At 39.6% G+C, this 27,585-nt stretch overlaps 1 protein-coding gene across 3 annotated transcripts in view; it reads left to right on the top strand.

Moving 5' to 3' along the window:
* The first annotated feature begins 6,330 nt into the window (after nucleotides 1-6,330).
* The window catches only part of LOC103462074 (noelin-2-like), a 44,232-nt gene continuing 22,977 nt past the window's right edge, over nucleotides 6,331-27,585 (top strand). The window contains exons 1-3 of one of the 3 annotated variants that reach the window (XM_008404592.3): nucleotides 6,331-6,906; nucleotides 18,770-18,919; nucleotides 23,776-23,931. In XM_008404592.3, the coding sequence (XP_008402814.1) occupies nucleotides 6,763-6,906; nucleotides 18,770-18,919; nucleotides 23,776-23,931 (450 nt within the window). In that variant the 5' untranslated portion in view covers nucleotides 6,331-6,762. Of the gene's footprint in view, nucleotides 6,907-18,769; nucleotides 18,920-22,610; nucleotides 22,749-23,518; nucleotides 23,663-23,775; nucleotides 23,932-27,585 lie in introns of those variants that run through there. The other 2 variants (XM_008404616.3, XM_008404608.3) reach the window with 2 other exon arrangements.

The raw sequence follows: 27,585 nt of genomic DNA, 5'->3' as shown, positions 1-27,585 counted from the left end.
ATATAAATTGTGAGAAAACATTGATGTTTGTCAATACTCAACGTTGTTCTTGGTATATTTGTTTGGAAACTGATTATGTTTTAATAAAAGTACATAATGTACATTTAAATTATTATAATCCCATTTTTATCAAATTTAACTAAAAAGCAAATGATAACTTTTATACAAATGGTGGAATCTGTTGCTTTTTGATATCCTGGAAAAAATATGTTTTATTCATGTTTATATTCTGGTGTTGTCCTGTGATGGACTGGTGAATGTCCAGGGTGACCCCGACCCTCATCGGTTGGCCTCTGGAGATGGACACCAGCACCCTTCCCGACCCCAACAGGGATAAGTGTAAAATAATGGATGGATGGGTAAATTTGGTTTTTAACTGTTTTTTTAATTTTTTTTAGCAAAATTATGTATGTGACATTATGTAACATTATGTATTATGTTTCTTGTATAGTTTAACTGCTATTGTTTTATATCACACTTAATCATTTTACAAGTTAGAAATGTTAGAAATCAGATTCACTGCCAGATGGATTATGTTTACCACCTTTGCTAGACACTGAAATTCAACAATTTCTGGCACGACTTCACCACCTTCCAAGCTGTTTAGAGAGGCAAAGGTCTTGTGGAGTAAAGACTCAAGCAATGCTTCATGTACAAGGAAACAACTTTATTGACAATAAACATCTGGACTCTAAAATTTACACCATTTATCCATATAATTTAGATTACAGTGGGGGTAATTATATAAAATCAACTTTTTTGAGATTTATATCATGTTAAAATGTTCCCCCGCATCAAAAGCAGACCTGGGATTCAATGATCCTTCAATCTCCATTTGCTTGCTGAACAATGAGCCCAACTATACATCAAAAGGAGATTTAGAGTGGATAAAGCAGGACAACAATTAATCTGTGGGATGGTCTCAACAAAGTCTGATGTTTAAAAGCTCAATCTGCCTGAAGAAATCAATCAGTTCATTTGGACTCTAATTTAGCTGTGAAGAGTCGCAAACATCCAGAATGATGTTAGAAGCTTTTTGATGGTTACAAAAGGCATGTGGTCAAGATGCATTTAGTCAAATGTTTGTGAAAGATAATTATTTAATTTTTTAGAAATGTATTTAAATTTTTTTTTACTTGTTTATTGAAAAGGGTGATCCTGGTCAGTTGAAGATGGAGTCCTCTTCCGTCTTTTTAAAAATCCCTGCGTGGTGCCTTTTTTATTATTATTCTGCCATTGTCTGTACTTTAATATATTCTGTTATTAGTCACCATGACAGATAACACAACAAATGAAACAAGGCACTGACCTTCTCTAATCACAGCCATGTCTTCAATTCCCCAGATGAACTCCTTCTACTTTGCATTAAAAGCAATTTATCTTTTCCCTGAATTTAATCTGAGATGATTCCCTCTGATAATTTACAGAAAAAAGAAGGAGCAGTTAGAGCAGCAGCTGAAAAGTAGAAGCCAACACACACACACTGCAGATGTAGGTGCATGGAGCCTGGACTGACACGATGAGTTGAATCAGTATATGCTTTTATCAAATATGACATTCTATTTTCTGTAATTGCCACAGCATGTATAACATAAAAAATGTATTGCTCACACTTGACTGTTGATGTTACAATCATCAGAGAATGGAATGATTGGAAACAAGACATTAAACTGAGCTCAGAAGGTCAGATTTGTTGCTAAAAATCCAGATGTGAACAAATGAAGAACTAAAAAGTAAGACTGCTTTCATTTGTTCTGGAGCAAGATGGGGGAATAGTGACCGCTGGATGACCTAGACTCGGTTTTAATATCTCAGAAACCAAAGCAGCACAAACAAAGCACTAAGCGCTCATTCTTCTATTTTCTGTTATTTTTTTTGCAGATGGAGTGTCAGCTTCATTCAACTGAAAATGTTCTACTATTAACATAAGTTATTGATTTTTTACCAAAGCACATGAAGAATAAACTGTTTAGTCCATCACTTGATCTGGATGGCATTAAGTTGGCCGCTGATAATAAAGTAAAACTCTTTTTTATTTTTGATCAGGATATAGAATTTAAATCCTATATTAGACAGGTTTCTATGAATTCTTTTTTTCTTCATAATGGTGGTTACTAGAAGTAGAATTTTAGAAATTCAGATTGTTTAGTTACCTCAGCTTTACCCTTTAACTAAATCAATAATAAAAAAAATCTCAACTAAGCATCATGTCTGAGCTGGACTCGTGTTTGGTGCAGCTGAAGCAGATGTTTCCTGTCTAAAAAATCTGAAGGACGACTCTTCTATGTGTCCACCCCTGTGGCCAGTGATACAACCAACGGCTGACTTCAAACCAGCCCTGCTTCCAAAAGGAACCACAGCTCCCAGGGTGCCAGGAAGCAGGGTAGGACTGGGATCTAAATGATAATGCACAAACCCTGAACCCAGGTTTGAACCCAGGCCCGGCCTTCACCAAGTCATCACAACAATGCTTCGGATCATGCCATTAACCGGCAAGCAATTTGCGTAGCACTGAGAAATAATTTGTATGATGAGGTCATCAGACTCACAGTTCCACTAGGTTTTTGCTAATTGCTGCTGCGGCTACTCTAAAGGAGCTGTATTAGGGAAGCGTGGGGTGGGTTGCTCTGTGAAGCAAATGTTTAGCTTGGAGACTACAGCTCTGAGAAGGGAGCAAGCAAATGGAGATTGAAGGATCATTGACTCCCAGGTCTGCTTTTGATGCGGGGGAACATTTTAACATGATATAAATCTCAAAAAAGTTGATTTTATATAATTACCCCCACTGTAATCTAAATTATATGGATAAATTGTGTAAATTTTAGAGTCCAGATGTTTATTGTCAATAAAGTTGTTTTCTTGTACATGAAGCATTGCTTGAGTCTTTACTCCGCAAGATCTTTGCCTCTCTAAACAACTTGGAAGGTGGTGAAGTCGTGCCAGAAATTGTTGAATTTCAGTGTCTAGCAAAGGTGGTAAACATAATCCATCTGGCAACAAGGATTCAACCTTTTCTCCAATTCTTCCCTCTGCATTTCTTCTCCAACTCTGAGGCACGTTCTGTCTGCAGTCAATGCTTGAGTGACATCATTATGCAGCCAAGTCCCGGACTTTGCCTGAGGCAATTCACAGTTAGTCTATAACGTCTGGATGTGCAGTCTGCAAAGAAGGACAGAAATGGACAGTGATTGATCCGTATGACACTCTGCAGCCGGTGTTGATTCTTCACTTCAGTCGTTATGCATGTTTTGATCAAACTTCATTTTATTGTAACTGTGATGTTCATGAATAATAAACGTTAAACACTAGCGATCTTTAACATTAATTACTGGAGGTTTTGTGACATGTGTAAGTCAGCATGCAAGCAAGACGTTTGTTCAAAATGTTTGTTCACTATTAAAGTACATGTTCTTTTGTTCCACGTTTCTTTTCTTCTAAAATCAAGAACACAACAGTAACTATAAATTCATATTTATAAAATATGAATATAAATGTAAATATAAATATATTCCCCTAGATTTTGTAACAGATGTTTGTAAAATACTAGCCCCTATTAGCCAAGAGCCCAGTTTTAAATTTTACTCAACTGCTAACATTTGTCCATGACATAATGATGCACCAGTTCAACACTATGACACTTAACAGACATGGCCTGCACTTTAAAAAAAAACATAATCCACTGCAAAGAGAGAAAAGCTGAGCTGAACAGATGGATGCTAATTCAATATTTGGAAGTGTGACCAACATAGACTGACCAGCTTCGTTTACTTCCTCTACTGTCATTGCTAAAACAGGCAGGGTGCAATTCTAAAATATTGCAGAAAATCAACATCATCATTCACCACTCCTTCTGTTCTGATTGGCCCAGTCAAAAATCAACTGGAGACAATCCAAGTGAAGGGGAGAAATCTCAGACTGTGATGGAAGCAAGAATTCTTTTGAGAGGAATTGCACAGGACGGCAATGGCCAGACTACCAAAATACATAGAAAAGAAACCACTAAATGTCACATGATCAATAAACCCTTCCAAGACCTGCTATTGCTGCTTGGCAGAACAAAATGTTAGTCAGCTGACAGGTGGGCGTTGGTGTTTGTTTGGCAGCAGTTTGGCTCCTGCTGTGGCTGCTGGATGAAGAATTGGCATTGCAAACAGAACTGACCAGCAATGGCTCTTCAAAATCCATTACAGCATGTAGCCATATCTTTGACTCAGCGGTAAACTTTGTTTTTGTTTGTTTGTTTGTTTGTAGCAGTATTTGACTTATTTTATCTATTTAAAATCTTTTGTTTTGTCTCCTAGATAAATCAGAGGTTTTGAAAAAAAAGAAAACCACAAGGAACTTTGGAAACAAATATAACCACAAAACACTCTGAAACAAAGTCTTTGACAGACATTTGAACAGAAAACTGAAACTGCAGATGAAGTGCTCTGAACATTTATTATTTTGAATTATTTAATCAAATATTTTTGTTAATGTGCAAACTTGCCAAATCAGGGGTAGAGTTATTATTTCCCTCACCCTCTGTCTCTACTCCAGTAATCATGGACATTCTTTGGATTTAAGCTTTAAATTCAAATTCAATTCAATTCAATTCAAAAATATTTTATTCATCCCAAAGGGAAATTAAATGTTGTTGTAACTTCTTTAATTAAATATGTATTAAGTGCCACTAAATTAGCTGAAATTGTTTTTATTTCTACAGTTGAATGGTAAATACTGTATTTGTGTATTTTGTGGAAAGGTTGAATAAATCTCAGCACAGTCTTATATTTTATACTCTAATAAAAAAACTGACTTTTTTTCAAAAATATTATTTAAATTTGGATAATTTTCAATTTAACTGAAAACTAATTATTTTTGTTTACTTGTGATGGTCTTATTTTTTTTAACTTATCAATAGACCACCAGTTATTTCACTATTGTGGGATGGTGCAGTCACAGGTTCTGCAGGTTATTGAGCTTTAAAAACTCATCTGCATCTGTTTTGTTCTGTTCTGTCCCTTGTAAATATATCATCTCATCAAAATGCAAATGTTGAGTTACAAGAATTGGTGACCATAAACACTCTGAAAGTGTCTGAACTCCTCAGCTGTCTTGTTAGCTCTGTTAAGTCTCCACTCCTCTTGATAGTCATCTAAGTTTGTCTAGTTGAAATATTCATGTTGGTTCTTATTTGCTGAAGGACAAAATATTTCTAATCCATGTGTATCCCGTAGAGTTTTTCACTGAGATTAGACACAGCAATCTTATTTCTGCTGAAAAGAACAAAGGCTTTATGAAATCCTTATAGTGAGTTGAATTGTCAACAGGTAAAAGATACCTTCAAACATTAAACCTGGAGCAAGTAAGATGGCAATGATAAGATGTTAAGATGCACCAGCTAAAGTCAGGTTTATCAGCTGTTCACTTCTGTCTGTCGTCTTTGCTTCTCTCTTCTGGTAGCAAAATATTAAACATTCAGCAATTGGCTCACTGATATGATTATATTACAGCAGTTTTAAGCATAAGGATGACTGAGGCTGTTGCCCAGTAGTCACTGAGAGAGGAAGTCACCATGGACAGGTTTCCAGTCCATCACTGGATGAGGAAGAGAGGTAATATAATAAAATGATTGCAAGTTATTAAAAAAAAATCAGCAAATTTGATTTATTTTTACCTAAGGATATGTTTTCTGCCAAATTTACTTTATTTATATATACTTGACAAGGAGATTTTTCTTTATCAGTGAAAATCAAAATCACTTTTTCCAGAATACAACTTCTTTCCCCTTTTTTCTAAATTGAAACCTTAGACTAATTGTAGAGTCATTAACTCAAATGAAACGGCATACGTTATTATTATTGTTAGTTTTCAGGAATTGTGTATAGTAACTCAGGAGAGCCACAGTTGATCATGGGTGTATTTTACTACTTTTTATACAATTATGACCACATGGTGGCAGAGCTGCATCAGTTTGTGAAGCTTGTGCCATAATTCTCAGATGAGGGATAAGTCAATCCTAAGCATTGTGCATTCATTCCATCATGTACTAAAGAAGAAAAGCGAAGGCAAACAGAAAGGAAAAGATAAGCAATCAATGACAACACCTGGACAAGAAATGAACATCTTAGTTCAAACAAGTGAGAAAAATATAAAAATACAAATAAGAGGGATATTAAAAAAGTGGAAAAATAAATGCTATTTTTAATGGGGACCGTTATATTTTAAGCTTTTCAGTTCCCAGTGAGATTCTTTTGCTAATTAAATATTGTTAGAAAGGAAATTCTGCATCTTCGATGAACAAGTTGAAAGAACAAGGACGAGTCTGTAAACGATGGAGGGATGTCTGCAGAGAGGGATCAGAGAGAGAGAGAGGGAGCAGAGAGTGGATAAAACAGAACAGCAGCTCTGGCTCAGTCACAACTCCTCAGTGCCAGACAAAGGCGGCAGCCCAAAAACCACACACACATTTAAACAAAAAAAAAAAAAACGACTATTTCTGGAAGAATCTCCTGCATTCTGAGCTGAGTTTTGGATGCTCTGACTTGCCTTCACCTCTGGAACTGATTGTATCAGGATTTATTCTCTAACTTGGGACCGTTGTTGGACTTCAGCAGTGGAAAAAATCTCCATTGGATTTCCTTTCCTGTCTTGTGGCTGCACACAATGCTTCACCCGTAGTGCAGTGAGGCACAGCTACCTGCTGGTTTTAGGATGACTGCTACCAACACTTTGATGCTGCAGAGTTTCTTCTAATTGTGTGAATGTGTGTGTATCAGGATGACTGTTCCAATGCTCAAGATTGGTGCTGTGCTGAGCACCATGGCTATGGTAACTAACTGGATGTCCCAGACTTTGCCGTCGCTCGTTGGACTCAATGGAACCATCATCTCCCCTGATGGCACACACGAGCGGATCATCAGTGTATGTATCCCTTGTTTTTCTAAATAACATATTCAATTATATTTTATCAACTAAAGTGATGAACCTAAATCTTTTAAGAAATAATTTACCTTCTAACTTCTAACTAATGTGCAAAAGATTTTCTTTGAGCGATTTGTTTCTTTTATGTCTTTTGAAATTTTTCAGTGATGGATCAAACGCTTTCTCCTTTTGTTTCCTCCTTGCAAATACTTGCATAAGTTCTCTGTGGGGGCATGCTTTGTTCTTACTAAGACAAATGTCTGCCTTTTAAATCGGGAGGAAAAACCCAAAAGGAAATCTAGTTTCATATCTGAAAGCATTTATTCTGGATGCACATTTTCTTTCTTTTTATAAGAGAAAAAATAGATTCTAACAAAAACTAAAATTCAAAGCAGAATCAGAAACCCTATTCAGAAATTTAAAAAGCTTTAAGAGATGTAAATTAGCAAACTAGATAGTGCAAATAAGTAAATATGTATTCTCCTGGATCATATACACATTATGAAGCCACTGATTCACATAGAAAATGAAACGGCTAGTAGGATTGCTCTGTCTCAGACTTGCTAGTGTGATATTTCTCCTATGGAGGGAGAAAAGGGGAAGGAATGTGACTCACCCATGGGACAACCAGCGGATTGGTTGCCCTGGCAACACCCTGGCAGCCCCTAATGTGTAGATGCTGGTCCACTGCACACATGGGAGTCTTACTTAATGGTAGTCTTACTGTGCATATTCATCACTTTTTCTCTATGGTCGAGCTTTTCCTCATCTGTTTACGGAATCACAAACTCAAGATGTGCTACATTTAACCCTTGTGTCCAGAAATGGGGTCCAAACGACCCCACACACGTAAAACGTGTATCATTTTCCACAGTCCTCTACGTTTACCTCAGTCCTCGCACGCACAAGGGTTGAGGTGGACATCAAGTGTGGTTGTGTGTATTTGTCTCCAAAAATAAACATGGATAAATAGGATGTCTTCAGAAGTGATGAATACACAACTGAGTGTGTTTTCATGTTCGGAGCCTTTGACTTGGCTCTTCCTCGTCTGCTGCGTGGCAGCACTTTGCAAGTTCAGCAAAGTACAAGCGGTCTTGTGAAAGCGGACGCCCACACACCAACAAGCGGGATGACAACAGATGGAGACATTATGGCTGCGAAGCAGGTTGAGAGTGTTTGTTCAAGGTTTATTGACAGAAACCAAAAGTTGTTGTGTTCTCTGCGAACCTGAATTTGTAATTTTTTATACTTAACTGCACATGGAGAGCAGCTATACTAGTTCTATGCAAATGTAAGGAATATATTTTAAGCTGGATATGAAGTCAAAGCATTGCTTATGTAAACATGAAAGTTATTAATATTGAGTTTGCATGGCAGTTAAAGAAAAATCATTATTTCAAGCGTGCTCTCTGAGCATTTTTTAAATCACATTTTAATTCAATATTATTACAATTTGACTAACTCTATTATTTTTAGTGAATTTTAAAAGAACATTTTCCTTTCAGTCTTTATTGTACTGCTGAATCTCAGTACAAAATAATTTTTAATCAGTCTTATTTTATAGATCCCACGGGGACATTACATTAACATTTCTGTAATTCAGTTAAAAAATTCAACCTCATATATATTTATTGGACACACTAATACTTGATTGGTTATTTCTTGTTGATTTAACAGCTAATAAAATTCAGCTAATAAAATTCCTGTAAGTCAGTTTCTCAGAAAGGTGGATTTATACATGACAGAAATATTATATGATTACCCAGTTACTGGGTTTCGTTTGAGAGAAAACTTTTGAAAATAATTTGAATAATGAGCCAAACTTAATGCTGGTGCCTTTCTCCAGCTGTCCAACAGGACAGCAAATACTTTGCTTTGGTACACCCCCGACAGGTCGCCAGTCAATCGCAGCGGATAATAATTTAAAAAATGCTATTCCTTAAAATGTATAAAAGGTAAATTAACAATTTTAATTGCATGATATCAGTGCATGTTTTTGGGGGAATACCTGTAATATGAAATGATGTAACTTTTAATTACAAAGATATTACAAAAGAAAAAAAAAGACCTCACTGTGTCAAAGAAGACCCACTTGCACATCAATGCTGGTGTTAAGAGGATCCTCCTGGCCCACAGTTCAAAACAGATCAAGAAGATGGTTCAGAGCCAGTTTCTAAATGTGACTGATGTGTGTCTAAATTCTGAAAAAATACTTAGGCCTACTGTCTTTATGAAACCTATAAAAATACTTTTATTAATTTATTTGTTCATGGGTATTCTCATAAAATCTCAGATTTTTACATGTATGAGTTGGAAAACAGGACAAATACAAAACTTAAATTTATGCACATTTATTGACTAATATTTACAAATTTAGATGTCTACGCATGCATTTTTAATTGACATTAATCATATCAAATACATAACTGCTTGTGTTTCCATAGCAACTAAAACAAACCAGAACTTGACACAGGTTGTTTGACATCATCATGTTGATGAGAACCTCTATGTTCTCATTGATGATGTCATAAATGTTCAAAGAGATACAAGAATACAAGAATTCTCAGTTTGCTTCTCAACTTGGTTGGAGGTAGATCGATTCCAGAGAGACGACTTCAAACTGACTTTACAAACCATTTTAACTGTTCACCAAGTCAAGATGATTTTTTAAATTGGTTGCGACCTTGGATTTCTTGTTACGAAGGGAGTTGAAAAGTTGCTAGGATATAACATAAGATGCAAAGACGTTTTAGTAGAGAGCTCTGAGGATGAGAGATCAAAATACTTTGCTTTGGACATTGAACCCTGAAGGCCTAAAGGACATGGAAGATTCCTCTAACGATGAGGAAGTTCATTCTGAAAACACAAATGCTGGGAATGTGTGGATACAATTTGAAGAAATCAGCTAACTCTTTGCCAACACAGACATTACAAAATAGTGTCTTTACCAGTCTTCCCAAAAACATGAAGGACCTGGACGTGAAACCAAGCTGTGACAATGGGGAAATTGTGACAAATTTTGAAGAAATCTTTGAGGATTCATCGTTAGAAGAATCCTCTTCAGCAGAAGAAAACTCACAAGATGAAATTCAAAATGACACAGATGATTTCGACAATGTGGATGTTAATCTTGAATCAACCATGTAGTTTGGTAAATTTCCCAACTCATTCTTCAACTGTTGGATGAATGTTACAACACAAAGCATTATGAACTTGAATATTACCAGAAGGTTTGTGGCTCAGCATCCCAAAAAGAATTTTGGGTGTTTTGCAGAGACGCCATTGTTTGCAAGGTTTTTCTTTATAGCAATGCACTGTAATTAATTAACAATGTCAAAACGGTCCAGGGTCAGGCAGAGGAGGGTCTCAGGCAAGGAAAATCCAATATTCAGTTTGCTAGAGGCAGGCAAGGTTCAGCAACAGGGGGTCAGAAACTCTTCTCAAAGCTGAAAGGGGCTAGGCAAACAGTGGTCAAAAACAGGCAGGATTTGAAAACGAGGAACTTCTTGGACACGAAACAAGGCTTGAAAGCTGTGACTGGGGCAACAGACGATCTTGCACTGAGCAGCTGTTTAAATAGGGATCAGCACAGTACGGATGAGGACAATGAATAATCAGCCTGAGGGAGGAAGAGTAAGCAGCACAATGAAGGTAGAGCTGAAATCATTACATCAAAGTGGAGAGAGACTTTAGAGGTGTTGATCTGAGGTAGCAGGGAGGGACCGGACCAGAGGAGGAACTAAGAAAGAGGTGAGTGGTTAGACTGGGGAGTAAACGTTGGAGAGAATGATAAAGTAATATTGTATCGACTTCAGTCTGAAGATCAAGGTGAGCAGAGGTGAGTACATGGGTTTCACAGCAGGTGATGCGGTTGTTGGTGCTTCCTGTGGATGAGTCTCATTAGGAGACTAAGGATGGACAGGCAACAGCTTGGTGGTGCTTGAGGAGGTATCCAGGGTTTGGGCCTAGAGGAGCAGCAAGGAGAAGGAAGGAGGCGGAGCTTGAGCCGCGGTGGGTGGCGACGCAGGAGGCGGAGCTTTAGCCGCGGAGGGCTGGGCGGAGCACCGGCTGCTGCAGGCTCAGGAGTGCCGGGCGGAGCGCCGGAGGGACGGGCGGAGCGCCGGCTGCTGCTGGCACTGGAAGGCCGGGCGGAACGCCGGCCACTGCAGGCACTGGAAGGCCGGGCGGAACGCCGGATGCTGCAGGCTCTGGAGGGCCGGGCGGAACGCCGGCTGCTGCAGGCACTGGAAGGCCGGGCGGAATGCCGGCTGCTGCAGGCACTGGAAGGCCGGGCGGAACGCCGGCTGCTGCAGGCACTGGAAGGCCGGGCGGAACGCCGGCTGCTGCAGGCACTGGAAGGCCGGGCGAAATGCCGGCTGCTGCAGGCACTGGAAGGCCGGGCGGAGCGCCGGTTGCTGCTGGTTCTGGAAGGCCGGGCAGAGTGCCGGCTGCTGCAGGCACTGGAAGGCCGGGCGAAATGCCGGCTGCTGCAGGCACTGGAAGGCCGGGCGGAGCGCCGGTTGCTGCTGGTTCTGGAAGGCCGGGCGGAGCGCCGGCTGATGCAGGCTCTGGAGGGCCGGGCGGAGCGCCGGGTGCTGCAGGCACTGGAAGGTCGGGCGGAACGCCGGTTGCTGCTGGCTCTGGAAGGCGGGGCGGAACGCCGGCTGCTGCTGGCTCTGGAGGGCCGGGCGGAGCGCCGGACGCTGCAGGCACTGGAGGGCCGGGCGGAGCGCCGGCTGCTGCAGGCTCTGGAGGGCCGGGCGGAGTGCCGGCTGCTGCAGGCACTGGAGACGGGGGCTCGTATGGGGCAGACACTGGGAGCTCCGACGGAGCAGACACTGGGAGCTGAACCAAAAGACATTTTATCCTAACCGGTTGTCGTTTCAATACCTTTACACTCTAGCCTAGCGGTTCTCAACGTGGGCGGTACCGCCCCCCCAGGGGGCATTCGGAGGACGGCAGGGGGCGCTGGCGGACATTTTTACAAAAGGGGGGCGCTGGGATGCCTTTGGGTGGCGTTTGGTCTAAGGTAAACTTTACACCTTAAATGCACAACAATGCCAGTTTAGACTTTGAGCAACTTGGTAAAACTGTATTGTGTAACATTAAATCATGCTTGCCTGCCTCTGTATCGATGGCAGCTCTTCTTCTATTCAGTGTTTGTAGCTTCATGGCGCAGCTCCGCTCCGCATCAGTTCAGCGTTACACCGGCTGATTACACTGCTGTGATTCACTGTCTGGTATTTATGTAGGCTACATATGTTTTTGCAGTTCTGTGATCATGTCAAAGCAGCAATTTATATTAAAAAGTGTTTTATTTCCATTTGAAAGCTGCCCGCTTCCATGGAAGGACAGCAGAAAATCGCTCTTATAAACATGTAATTACTAAAATCACGATACCTTCACTTTGTATCCCTCTGAAAAATGAACCCATTTAAATAAAGAAATCCCTCCATGGGTGATACCACGATAGAGAGCGTTCATTTTATAGCGTTAACACGGTGCTGCAAGTGGTCCGACATGAAACGGGTTTGAGGGAACAATGGTACCACAGCACTTTAATATTTCAATAATCAGAACACCGAAATTGTTTCCGTTGTTTTAAAAGGTTTATGTCATTCTGCCTTTCCCCCATCGATATGTTTCCCGACCGCCCTGCACCTTAGGGAGTTAAAAAAAAAAAAAACGCCGCGCACATTGCGCCAAATTCTGAAACATGAGAAGCGGGCAAAATGGAGCGACGAACTAGATGTGAATTATGGCATAAAAACAGAGAATCTGACGCTGAACAGTGAAAAATCAACACATAATGTAAAACACATGACGATCAGGCGGCGCAGCAGGTGATGAGAGAACTGATGGTCAATAAATGATAATGATTTAGCAACAGGAAAGAAACTAAAGTGGACATAGCAATAAACCAAGAGAGGATAAAACTAATCAAAGGTAACCAAATGAAATGAATGAAGAACAAAATGCAAGAATAAACTAAGAATCTAAAGTAAATATAGAGGAATAAACTGGTATGGGGAGACATTTCGAGCAATAATTAATACAGAGAATAAACAGACACTATTTCCAGATAAAAGGTAAAGTAATATTGTTGAAGTGCCATGGATAGGGGCGCAACTACACATTATTCAGGTAGATGAGAAAACATAAATAGAGGCACTGATCCTCATAAAATCTACACATCATTAGTGGTCAGAGATGGTTTTATGAGGAAGGAAGAGACAGGAGAGGAATCAGAAGCAAGTTGATCTCTAGGAGGGCAGCACTAAGGACTAGACCAGGGGTGGGCAACTCCAGGCCTCGAGGGTCTCCTACAACTTTTAGATGCATCTCAACTTCAACACACCTGAGTCAAATAATGAGGTCGTTAGCAGGACTCTGGAGAACCTGACTGCATTCAGGAGGTGATTCAGCTGTTGGATTCAAGTGGATTGGACCAGAGAGACATCTAAGACAGGGGTGTCAAACTCCAGTCCTGAAGGGCCGCTGTCCTGCAGTTTTTAGATGTGTCACAGGTACAAAACACCGGAATCAAATGGCTTAATTACCTCCTCAGTTCTCCAGAGCCTTGCTAATGACTTAATTATTCTATTCAGGTGTGGTGCAGCAGAGGCACTTCTAAAAGTTGCAAGACACCGGCCCTCGAGGACCAGGATTGCCCACCCCTGGACTAGACTGTACCACTGCTGGAACCATCTGACATTTGCCTCAGAAAAGCTCCTCCTGCTTAAGGCCCTCGGTGATTGGTGACAACAAGCACCAGCTGGATCTCATCAACTTGTCACCATGTAGATGTAGAGAAGACACCAATCCATTCCCCTGCAGAACCCAACACAATTAGTTCATTCACACACCTGCTATAAACTTATTGCATCTCTGACTGTGCTGTTTACATTATATCCTACATGGAGTTGCTTGACTTTCTGTCATATAAAACAGGTTTACGTTTCTTTTTAAGATTCACCTTTTTAACTGATTGATCAAAATAAGACCTGGGAAGAAGCCCTGAGCTACTGCAGACATAACCACAAAGAGCTGGCCTCCATCTTGGATAAACAGATGCAGACCTTTGCTGAACTGGAGGCTGAGAAAGCCAACAGTCACTTCGTATGGCTCTGCCTTCACTACACCTCTTCCCTCCATTACTGGTTCTGGGTTGATGACAGTGATGTAGAGTTTAAACACTGGGGTCACAATGAACCAAAAGAAAACTGTGACACCAGTGGAGTCATGGAGAAAGTAGGAGACCATCTCTGGTTCATCAAGTCTGATCATGATGAGTTTCATTTTATCTGTGCTGTAAACTAAGAGCTGTGACTTAGTTTGTAAGTGATGGTAACCTTCATCAAGAGAAAACCTCACATCTTGTCAGGTATTGCTTTGCTTCTTCTATAAATATTAACTTGTTCAGTTTTCTTTACTTCTGGTTGCAGAGTGTCAGGGGTTTAGAGGCGGTGCAATGTTGTGCTATTGCGTTGCCGTCTTGCAAGATTGGTGAGCAAATTGTTTTAGCTGCTCATTGTTTATTTGCACTTTAGAGTTTATTGTGTGTGTAACCACTACTTTGTTTAATTAGCAATAAACTCAGTAGTAAAGTTACTTTTGTTCTAGGGCCACACAGGAGGATGATAAGCAAATAAATTCAACAACTCCAGTTTATTTTTCTTTCCCCACAAAAGAATAATAATTCAAGTGACACTAATTACCGTCATGAAGATTAATAAAAACTTAAATTGTCCGCCCTTCGAAAAAAAAAAAATTCAGAAAAATAAGGGTAGGTTTCATAAGGCTCATTTCAACAACCACTTCTTTTCCAAGAAAAAAAATACATATTCCAGTTAGTCCTTCAATATACAGTTCAGTCAGTCAGTTCAGTCAATGTGCACATAGATGTCAACTTTTTGGAAAAAGAAATTTCATAAATAATTGTGGAATAAAAAAACTAATTTGACGGATTGGGGGCCCGTTTTTTGTTCAATAAGCTTATCAGTTGTGCAAGCAAAATATCCACGTAGATGGGTGATTTAGATCCAATTGTTGGTAAATGTTTCAATACATGAATTGAACAGCGTAGAATCCCGCATTTTGCCATGACCAGACGCTGAAGCCCACAGACTGTTCAGAATAGGATTCAACATCCTTCTTGCCAAGCTGTGTATTCTGAGGGAACACTAAAAGTAATGGTCTGGACTGTGAACAATAGATGCTTTGATTATGTGACATTTTGGAAGATAAATATCCTGGTAGAAAGCCAAAGATTTGTAAATCAAATTATACCAGTACAAAAGTCTGTTTGTAGAATGAAAATGGCTGGTTGAACCTGAGAGCACAGAGTGCAGCAGTGAGAGAGAGGTTCAGGTCCTGGAATGATTCTTCAGTCTACCAGATGAGCAGCAAACACTATTGTCACTATTATTTTTTGTGCACTTTGAGTGTCTAGGAGCATAAAAACATTCATTTATTCTTTCCTGGTAATGCATAGATATGTTTCTATTCTTTCTATTCTTTTTGTCTGTTCATTTTTCTCTGTTGCCTGTAACGATTTCTTTGCTATGAAGAAAACATAGCAACGTATTTGCTGTGGAACAGCTAAACAAGGTAATGACTTCTGGCTAATCAGCTTTGTGAATCCGCCAGTGGTTTTCCTCAAAGCAGTTTTGCAGTCCAAGTTCAATTATGCCAAAGTTACAAGCAGACAAGTCAAAATGTTTGGCTCTTCCATGTATTAATACACAGGACTCCTTACATTGCCCTACAGCATTAGAGCCTCTTCCAAGTGTCTGGTGAAATTAGATTTTCCTCGGGAGTGTACCCACAGTATTGGGGAAAGTCCGTTTGTGCGGCGCACTTAAGGACAAGTGCTTCAGCAACCTCTGCCAGTATCAAGAGAGATTTTCCGAAAGGCGTCATCTGATTGAGGGTCAGTTCCTTCTCTCTATGGAAACGAGGTACATATAGCAAAGCAACCTGCAGGGGGCGTGGCGTAAAATGTCTCATTCACACTTTAAAAGACTGCAGGTACTCCAGTGAACGACTGAAGTTGGCCTCTCCACTTTGTTCAGATCTAACAAAATTGGTGTCAAACATTTGTGCTATGTTTGTGCAGCAACATTTTTTATTTGTGCCACTATCATTTTAAAGATAGTAAATGCTTCCAGAGGTCATGAAAGGTCAACTAGCCTCCCCAACTTTCCCACACATCTACAAAATCAAACAAATATGGTGTCAATAAACTCTGCTACATTTTTACTGGTTTGAGCTGATAACATTTCCATTTGTGCTGCTTTTGCTTTTAATATATAACTGACATTATTTGTATTTATTTTGTTGAACTTTCTTAAAGGAATTCTGTTTCTGTTTGTATGTTACAATCTTGTTCTTTCAGTACAGTATATCCGTCCATCCGTCCATCCGTCCATCCGTCCCAGCCACCTGGGTCCTCCAGGGGAATGTTCCCCTGGAAATACTTAAACTCCGCCACTTGGGGCAGGACTTCCGCTTTGACCCGGATAAGGCACTCTCTAAGTCAGGGCTCACCAACTCCAGTCCTTGAGGGCTACAGTCCTGCAAATTTTAGATGTGTCTCTGCTCAAACACACCTGGATCAAATAAACTGCTCATTTCCAGCCTATTGCAGAGAGGAATGAATGCTGGTGAGGAAATTCAGACATTTTGGAGCAGAGGTGAATCTAAAAGTTGCAGGATGGTAGCCCTTGAGGACTGGATTTGGTGACCCCTGCTCTAAGTTGACACTCTTATGTCATTTCCTCTTTAATTCTATCATGCAACAAGCACAAGCAGTGTTTAAATTCCTGTCTAGTTCATGTCTTCCAGAACAAATACTCCCCTGCTTTTGTAAACCTCGCTGTGATAAGAGCATCAGGTTGTCATATCAAGCCCGATCAGAAGTTTCTCTCTGCGCTTCTTTATGTCCATATCAGGTTTCCATTTTCCCCAGTTTCCTCCTGTGTCTCTACTCTCTTTTCAGTGTTTTTAGAGAGGCTTTGCAGCCAAATCACTGTGACAGGCTGGGGAACATCAGATTGAGCTCAGCGGTTCCTCTTCATTGTTCTAAAACGTTAGTAAGTAGGTCAAATTGAGAGTCTGGTGAAATCTTAATTAGAGGGAGCCCAGGCACTCTCATGTTTCAGCTGTAAGCATCATTTCAGTGGCACCTAAAAGGTTAAAAAATACACTAAAAAAAGGGAAATTTACATCCAATTGGAATCATAGATGATTTAATCCAATATTTGCTGGCTCTGTAAAAAGCAAGATAACTTTGTGGATTCATCTGTAGAAAGACATTTACTTGACCCTAAGAAATGCAACACAAACAAGCTCAGAAAACATTACTATATTGAAAATGTAATTAGAATTGTGCAAATTGAGCTTTATAGAAGGCATGGCATTAAAGAATAAGAATAAGTGATTGATTCAAAATTTCAAAGAACTAGCATAATGATATAAGATTTATATTTATAGCATTCTCTTTAGGATCCTATAAATACACATGAAACTTACAAAAGTCAATAACTACAACAAAGTAAAGTTAGGTCATCTCCAACCTGATGACATTTTGTGTAAGATTAATTGTGCACAGCAGGAAGAGGGAGAGCAAAAAATACATTTGTGAGAAACAAATTTTTGCTAAGTGCTTGTCTGTTGCTATGGTACCCAACAAAAAATATATTCAACCAGACCAAGTGTGTCAAGGACAGGAGTATAACTAACTGAGGCAACAGAGAGCGGCATCGGCATTACAACCCCGTCCCAAGAAAGCAAAGGATCATTTCTGGCTTCGGTGTAGCACAAAAACTGGCTGTCCACTAAACAGAAGAAAAAGGTTTAAGAACCCCTATTGGCTTTCACTGAGAACACAACACTCTTAGTTATTCACTTAGAAATAAGAAACGACTCACAATAAATTGCCAACATTATACACCACACAGACAAGGCAAGATCACTGCAGATCGAGGCTCTGGGAAAAGGGGGCCTGACATCTCTGGGATGGAGCTCTTGCTTGACGAGTTGCAAGTGAGATAGTTGTTGCAGCAGGTAAATCTGAAACGGTAGGAGAGAACTCTCCAATGAAGAGTCCTTCTAGAGGTCAGAGACACTCAGATTAGGAGGCACTGATCCTCATCCTTCATTCCTGCTTCACTCTTAGCTGTAAGCCACTTCAGCAAAGCTGGAGTTCATAACCTGATGAAGCTAAAAGGACCACAAAGCAGAGATGCTGTTCTGAGGCCACCAAAACGGATCAGCTCGTCACCTTGACTACGCCTCAAAGTTGTGTTGATAAACATTCTGAACAGAATCTGTGACAAAGGGCAACAGCGGTGGAGTCCAGCTCTGACTGGAATTGAGCCTGACTAACTGCTGGCCATGTGGAACAACCTCTGACACCAGTCATAGAGGGACAAATCAAGATCTTCTCCCAAACTCAAATTGAGCTTTTTCAGACTATTAGTTGCAAGCAGATGATTTCAGGCAAAAGGAAAAAGCTCGACATACCACGCCCTTTTTAAATGATCATGAATGTTGCTGACAATGCAAACAAGAAAAGGCTTTAAAGTCAACCAGTGGTTACTGAAGTTTTAGATACATTTCAATAATTAAAACACTCAAATTAGTAAAAGGTCGGAACACATATGAAATATGTATCAGACTGAACTAAAATAACCTTTGCATGCTCACAAATAAGAGCCAAGGCTTTTAGTCTGTTTGGTTTATCTGTTGCACTCTTGAAAGCACAGCTGACATGCACAGTGACTTCATTTACACTGAACTTGTGTGTGTGTGTTTGTGTGTGCGTGTGTGTGCGTGCGTGTGTGTGTGTGTGTTTGTGCAGGGATTGTACCCTGGCTCAGAGGAAGGCTGGCAAGTGTACAGCACAGCCTCAGATCCGGACGGCCGGTGTGTGTGCACGGTAGTCGCCCCAGCTCGAAACCTGTGCAAACGAGACCCCCGGAACCAACAGCTACGCCTGCTGACTGAACAGGTGAGCACTTTGGGTATATGTTTGTGTTTGTCTAATTCTGGAGTTCATCCAAGCTTCAGCTGGCGGTCAGCGTTGCAGAGCGGTGCAGGTGCGGTGCAGGTGCGGCTTGCATTTAAATGAAAGATTCACCTTCAGCTTCTTTGCTTTGACACATATGGAAAAATGAACAGAAGCATGCAGACACACTGACAGGCATCGCTGACAGATCATCATTGTCTGAGTCCTTTAGATGCCGTCAGTTACTCAGCAAGGCAACAGATCTTCAAATTCAACCCTAGTAAATATGTGGAAAATAAAGCATTTGTTCACCTCAGCGGTGTGAAGCTCAGGGCATGTCCATCTATCTACAGCTTGAGTCAGAAGCTTACATACACCAAAATTATTTCAATTTGTTTGTCAGAAAACACAGAACATATTTTGAATTCAGAAGTTCACCTGCATGTCCTTATTATCAGAGATAATTGAGCTTTAAACTGTATGACTGTTTAAATTTAAACAATGTTTAAGCAACCATAACATTGTTGGTTTCCTTCCACAGTAGTTTTGAATTCTGGCCCGTTCTGCCTAACAGAACCGGTGCAGCTGAGCCAGGTATGTTGGCTGATTCGCTCCAACACGCCTTTTCAGATCTGCTCAAAAATTCTAAGGAAGATTGAGATCAGGACTTTGTAATGGCCACACCAAATCACTGACTTTGTTGTCTTTTAACCACTTTGAAATTTCCACTGTAAACTTAGAGTAATTGTCTATTTGGAAGATCATTTAAAAGTTTAACGTCCTGGCTGATGTCTTTAGATGTTGCTTCGATATTTCTACGTAATGTCTTTTCCTTCATCGTGCCATCTATTTCATTAAGTGCTTCAGTTCCTTTTGCAGTAAAACAGCACATGACACTGATAGCCCCATATTTTATCAGTGGGAGGTTGTTCTCAGACCCCATTTTTCCTCCAGATTTAACAGTAGTCATTATGGCCTGAAAAAACCTTCCGAGTGGGATGGAGTTTAACCCTCCACCAGAAAAATGACTCAGACATGCAACCAGATCCTACATTAGAATGGTTTTCCTTAAAGCATGTTCATGTTCAGACCTAAACTCAGTTAAGAATCTGTCACAAAATTTAAATATTGTTTTTGTAGACACTTTCCATTCAGTATGACCGAATTTGACTTATTTTGAGGAATGCCAGGTCAAAATTTCAATCTTTAGAGAATCAAAACAGGCTTGCAGCTGTGCTGCAGCATGATGGTTCAACAAAGTGTTGGCTTTGGGGGCTAAAAACAAATGTATATAAAACCTGTCAAATTTTCTATATTTATATTATATCTATGTTACAACCCCAAGGTCTAGGGTAGTGGTCCCCAAACTATGGCCCGCGGGCCAGATCCGGCCCGCCTCCACATTTGGTCCGACCCCCTGAACAATACCAGAGAGTATTCAGATTTTTTTTTCATATACCATATTTTCCGGACTACAAGCCGTTTATATGTGGATTTTTCTTCAACCACCAGGGGGCTCTTTAGCAGAAAGTGAATCATTGGAAGTCTGGTTACTTGCGCGCCAACATTGAGCCCACAAGCAATTTATCCTAACCGGTTGTCGTTGCAATACCTTTACACTCCAGCCTCATCTGTGCTGTATGACAGGGTGTTTTCTACAGCAGGAGAAGTTGTGTCAAAAAAACCATAAGACTAAATTTCAAAACGTTGCAAAAACTTTTTTTTTTTTTTGTGGGAAAAAAAACCCTGTCCACAAGAATCCTCATTCCAAACACGTTCACTTAAATTTTCACTTTATGGTACATATTCACATTATTTATCGACAGTATCTAAGAATATCAAATATATTTAAAATTTAACTTAAGATATGAAATAATACAATAAATAAACAATAAAATGCAATGACTTAAATTTTATTGTAAAGACTAAGTCACCAAATCAGTCTGCCAACTACGTTGCTTATAGGAATTTTTAACGTCCAGCAGGTGTCAGTATTCAGTAACAGTATCGACACAGTATCAATACAGTTTTGCTACGAGTCGAAACTCTTGTTGGCGCCTCATCTACACATCATTAGTGGTCAGAGATGGTTTTATGAGGAAGGACGAGACAGGAGAGGAATCAGAAGCAAGTTGATTTCTAGGAGGGCAGCCCTAAGGACTAGACTGTACCACTGCTGGAACCATCTGACATTTGCCTCAGAAAAGCTCCTCCTACTTAAGGCCCTCGGTGATTGGTGACAACAAGCACCAGCTGGATCTCATCAACTTGCCACCATGTAGCTGTAGAGAAGACACCAATCCATTCCCCTGCAGAACCCAACACAATTAGTTCATTCACACACCTGCTATAAACTTATTGCATCTCTGACTGTGCTGTTTACATTATATCCTACATGGAGTTGCTTGACTTTCTGTCATATAAAACAGGTTTACGTTTCTTTTTAAGATTCACCTTTTTAACTGATTGATCAAAATAAGACCTGGGAAGAAGCCCTGAGCTACTGCAGACATAACCACAAAGAGTTGGCCTCCATCTTGGATAAACAGATGCAGACCTGTGACAATACAATTTAACCCAATTAACACTCAAAATAGGACTAAAACAAACTACATAATCTTAAGTGCAATTTAAACAAAATGTTCAAACAAGTCTAAAGTAAACTCAAAATAACCCAGGGTGACCCTGCCTCTCGCCCAGAACGTTAGCTGGAGATGGGCACCAGCAACCCTCCAGACCCCACTAAGAGACAAAGGTGTATAGAAAATGGATGGATGGAATAAAATTCTTCCAAGCTGCCCCACTGGAGAAATGGCTGCAGGAGGCTTTTATAGGAAGCAGGTGAGCCTCATCAGCATCTGATTAACTTGACAATCCTCTGCTGGTCCAATGGTGTTGTTGCTCTTCTGCAGCCTCAAGGGAGCCAATCAGGAAGGTGTGCTCTCACAGCTGAACCTATGTAAACAAGAGAGCCTGCACAACCTCTAGAGGCCAGGGGCTGTAACAATCTATAATTAAAAGATTTAAAAATCATGTCTTGGTCAAACAGGTAATTAAAGTGCAGGGATATTTGTTGAATCATGACAAAATGTGAACAATTATGAGCATGAGCTGTTTTTTCAGGCACTATACATCAGTTGTTCATCTCTCTGAAGACTGTCATTCCCCAAACCCTGCAGAAAATTTTAATATTTAAATTAAACCCTGATCAATGGGCGAGAAATAAACAATTTGTTAAGTACTTTAGGACAAAAAGTGAGCATTCTAACACTGGTTTGTGTGTAAATGTGCATGCAGCTATGCATAAGACTGTGAATCTGGCCATGTATATTTCCATCAATATGCACCCCAAGAGAGAAATAAAAATGATTTGTGACTGGGAACAATGAATTATTAAACATCGTTGGCCCGGCAAACGTTGCTCCCTGCATTCACCGCTGTGAGGATCTAACATCAGGATTTAGGAGTGCTGCATTTTCCCTACGGCAAAAGTGAACCAAAGCAATGTTAATGGCAAAACAACTACAGCGCTTTTCCTCATTTGCTGCCGGTGTTGGAGTATCACACAGTCTTCACACAGAACGGGAGGGAAATGAGATCCGGCAGAGGATGAGCACAATCAGAGACAGCTTCCCTTCTCCTCTCCCAACACTGTTCCTGTCAGGAAGCGTGTGTGTTTATGAATCTTAATTAGCTCAGCATGTCTCTGGAAGTGACACCTACATCCTGCTGTGAGTGGGGATAGTTACGTGTGTGTTTGTATGCCGTGGTGTGTCTGCTCCTCTCCAGCCTCTGCGGCTCACACAGATGCAGTGAGGAGATGAGTGAGTGGGTGGGTTTGTTTGTTTGTTTGTTGATCATTTCTGCATTCACAACTCACAATCTGGGTCATTTCATGGTGGTTTTTTTTTCTTCCTTTTCCTTAACATTCAGTATCAAAAGAGGTTTGATGCATCTGTTAGAATCTCAGGATTGTTAATGAGCAGCAGTGTGGGAGTGCTTGTTTCTGTGAGAGAGGAGCACGCTCTTAATGAGGATCTCTGTTAAAATGAATTTAAGGACACACTCCTTCAGAAACTTACCTTATCACCCAATTACTGAAAGGCACAATATAAATATCAAATTCTGAACTGTAAACTGCTATGAGTTTAAAAACAGTGTGAGATCTTAAAATCTTCTGTCGGTTTTTCTGTGCCTTCTGATTTAATGGCAAATGCAAAAAAATAAAAATACATCTCAGCACAGTTTCACAAATTGAAATGTTGAAAAAACTATAGCTTAAAGTTAATGTAAGCATTGACAGACTTCCTTTTAAATTAAATCAAAAGGGCTGTTATGAATGACAAAGGCTTAGAGCTCATGGTGGTTTAAGTGTTGGCTCTGGGGGCTAAAAAATGTATACAAGCCTGTCACATTTTGTTATAGCATACATTTAGTTACAAAATTATAAAAATCAAGTCTTGGTCAAACAGGAAAATGAAGTTATGATTGGTCATGCATTTTGAGGAGCAAATCTTCCGTTGCAAGGTTATGCCACTGTCTCTCTCCTCTCACCTGCAACCGCCATCTGTTTCTTGTTCAGTAATCAACCTCCCCAGTACATGTTCAGCTCATTCTCAGTTCCTCCTTGCTGGTTCCTTTAGTCTAATCCCATTTTCTCCCCGTCATATTCCTGTAGCTTTTATGTTGTTGGTTTTTACCTGGATTCCTGTCGTTTTTGTTCTACTCTGGCTCACTGCATCAAAGGTGCCAACTAATCAGCTTAAACTAACCATGAAAAAATTCCAGCATCATATCGCAGGAACTAAAAAATGATTTTATTATATTAACATGTCATTTGTTCATGTTTTCTCTGTCAGGTACAGAATGTGAGTCAGTCCATGGAGGTGGTAGACCTGCGAACATCAAGAGACCTTCAGTATGTTCGAGACTCTGAGCCGCTGCTGAGGGGAGTTGATGGTCACTTACACACGTATGTGGCCAGTCCCCGCACTCTAACTTCTAAGACCCTCCAGGTATTAAAAAGACACACAAACATGCAAGTAGTAGACAAGCACTGCATATAAAGAGTCAGGTTCTTAGGCACATGCAAAGTAAAGCAGTCGCTACTTTTGGTGTGAAAATATTGATTTTACACGTGCCAAGCTCAAGTGTCCTGACTGCTCCCTCTTTTATCAGGGAGACAACATTTGTCATGGAAAAAATAAAAACCTCTATGAAAGGAATCTTAAATATAAATGCTGTTTATATTTACATGATGATCACTACAATTTAGCAAGATTACCCTTGATATTTACCCTACTTTTATTGATATAAATATGTTCAACTTCTTAATTTGGACCCGTTGATTTCAGTTATGTTATTTTCTGCAATGATATCACTGGGAAACGCCTGTGCCATCAAAAACATTCCACGTTTTATCGATATTTCTACAGAGTAAAAATGACAGGTCAAGATTAAATACAACATTTTCAGTATCTGCAAGCATGTTGATAAAATGTTGGGTCCCTGAATGCATCACCTTTAGTTTGACCTATAGTTCAGTTCCTGTTTGAGTTGTGATACTTTTGTTTGACAATTTCTTTAACTGTTAGTGCAACAGCAGCTTAACAGTAACCAAGACAATTTATAAAATGTATTTTAACAGTCAAGTTATGTTTTTATAATGTAAATAAATACTTTTTAAATATTGTGACTTAAACTGTGCATTTGTTTAATTATATGCTAAACTAAAGTTAATCTGCATTGTAAAAATGATTTTAAGTTAATTAATCAGTAAAGTATGCTACAAGTAGGCTTGACTTGATTACAATATCTTTGTTTCTATCAGTCATTTCCCTAATCCACTCATCACTGCAGTGGTCTATTAAAGGCCTTTCTCTCAGACTAGAATATGCTCAGAAACCTAATCGAACAGTAACAGGGTTCATATGAGTCATTTTTAAATTAATAATGGCAATTTCTGACATTATAATGTTAAAATAATAAAAGCACCTTCCTGAATACCAAAACAAGTCGGCGGCATTTTAATGCAGGGTGATGTGTTAAAATAAAAAAGCACAAAACAGACTCATAATAAAACAAAATCACAGACAGAACCCTTTGGTGTCTGATTGGCATGAATGCAGACTGCACAAAAAAGACAACATTAACTAATCCTGGCTGTTAGCCTGGTCTGGAGCAGGCTAACAGCGTAGGATAAATCGCCATGGTGATGTATGTGTTGTTGCTTTTGTATGACGGAGTCGAGGCTTAATTAAGTCAGGATATCTGACAAATCCCACCTCTGTCCGCTGTCATAGCTTTGTGAAGCAGCCGTCTGACATTCTGATCTGATTTTAAAACTACAGATGTTGACCTGAGCTAAAGCTGTTTCAGTTTAATTCAGATGAATTTCAAGATTTAGACATGATATTCAAGGAAAGGAAGCCTTAAAAATGTAACAGTCATTTGTCAAAAATAAACCAAATAACAGCATTTTAAATAAAATATCCGGTGGCTGCAAAGCATATTTGAGTTCTATCAGATTATACTCATATTTATTTATTTATACTGATAATGAGGACACAACTAGTCAGGCATTGTAAAACAGCTATACAGACTTCATCCTGGTGATGTCAGCTCTTTTCATCACAAACCATAAATACTTTATGTATCTAAAAACCTAACAAACAATGTAAAAAATGCATGCGGAAATAAACCTAGTTTTTCCAGCTCAACTACTTGTCTTTGTGCTGAGCACCAGATCTCTAGGAATAAATGGACCAATGGATCATGTTTTACAGTTAAGCCCAAAACTATTCGCACTTACTAGCAGATTTAGATTTAAAATAATTTTCATCCAACCAAGACATTTTTTTCTGATTGGAATCAAGAGAAGGACGCCTCAAGATAAACTAAAACAATACAAATTCAACTTGTACTTAATTTTTTTATGATGAGCTTCTAGTCTTTGAGGTTGGAAGGCTTCCTTGCCATCAGCTTAATTTTTAGCTCCCGCCCCGTCCGGTCTCTGAATGTGTCTCTCACAAGCATTGTTACGACTTCATAAGAAGAATGCTGGTAAAGTTAAAAGTTCACATTAAACCCAAATCTGCCAGAGGTACAAAAAATTCAGGCCTCATGCCACACATTGTGGGTGATTCAGTGGGAAGATTAGTCATCTTGCTATTTGTGTGTTGTGGGTTTGATTCCACCTTCCCCCTGACAGAGGCTGATATGCAAAGCATAGAACCACAAGTTGCTTACTGATCTACATATCAGTGTATGACTATGCATGTGATTTTATAATTTCTGAATACTTTATTTTTATCCCTGCTGAATATCTGCTTTGCATGTTTTGCTTTAGAATACAAAGCTCCAGCATCACTTTTCTTTCAACCTGCTGTATCATCCACAATTTGATCTCTAGCAAAAACAGGACACCACTATTTTTGGTTTGGTCAGCAGATAACGATTACTTAATCTCATGCTACACACTGAAGACACTCTGTCTACTCTGATGAAGATTCACTCACCTTACGCCAATTGCCTGAAGTTGCTGGTATAGGAGGGGAAATGACTGTATCTTCTCATTGACTATTGGATCCCGAGGGAGTATTCACAGAATGCATAAAGAGTAATAGTACTGTAGCATAGTGGTTCTGCAGTAGCAGCCCCCAATAGCTCTAAATCATGCAGCCCATTTCATTTCCTATGCATTATGTCACATAATGCATATAATGTTAAAGAAGAAACCAAAAATATAATTTCCATTATTACAAAAACATAAAACATTCCAATTAGCTAAACTTTTAAAGTTGAGTCAAATTTACACTAATCACAAATATGTCAGAAATTACAGCAAGTATCTACAAAACAATACACAACAGTGTTTCAATTATTTCACTCTGAACTATGCAGACTTCATCAGGGAGGGAATATCTTCCTGGTTGGTGCTTTGCTGTAAAGAAAAACTTGCAAACAATGGTGTGTCTGCAAAAAGTCCAGATAGATCTTTGGGATACTGAGCCATTTTTTTTTTTTTTTGCAATATCTTTGTAAATGAAACGTGTTCATCATTTCATATTCCAGAAATTCCTCAAAAAACCTGTTACTGATATCATGCAATCAAAATTGTAATTTATAATACATTTTCCAGGAAGGTAGGCCCCATTTAAAGCATTTAACAAAGTTTTATCAGCGTTTCACATAACATTAGTTTGTGATGAGCTCAGCAGATGTTCAATTTGTTTGCTAATCACTTCTGCTGCTAGTCTGAAGGAGCCGAGTGGGGGAGTCGCAGGGAAGGAGAGCTCTGTAATACAGACACTTAGTCAGGAGACTCAAGGATTTCTCAAACATGCATGAAAGATTCTAGGTGTGTTTTTGGTGAGAGCACAATATTATCACTTGTTGTGAAACTCAAAAAGTCAATTTTACATAATGTAGCCTATTTAACGATTGTTTGTCTTTCCATAATCCTTATTGCAACACTGGAGCATGTTCATCCTCAGAATTGTGATAATTTGCATCACAGGTCTTTAAACTTTATCTCCAAGCAGGAGGCAAGACCTACATAGTGATAATATGAACAAAGTTAAATCCCCACAGCAGGAGTAAAGCACACACAGACGCACAACTCGCCCTTAATTCCCCAAATATAGCTTATTGCTTCCTTCCCCTAAATC

The sequence above is a fragment of the Poecilia reticulata genome, chromosome 1 (genome assembly GCF_904066995.2).
Source record: "Poecilia reticulata chromosome 1, P_reticulata-male-v2, whole genome shotgun sequence".
Lineage (NCBI taxonomy): Eukaryota > Metazoa > Chordata > Actinopteri > Cyprinodontiformes > Poeciliidae > Poecilia > Poecilia reticulata.
Note: the sequence above shows the minus strand (reverse complement) of the source record. Positions and strands in the feature narration are given on the sequence as shown.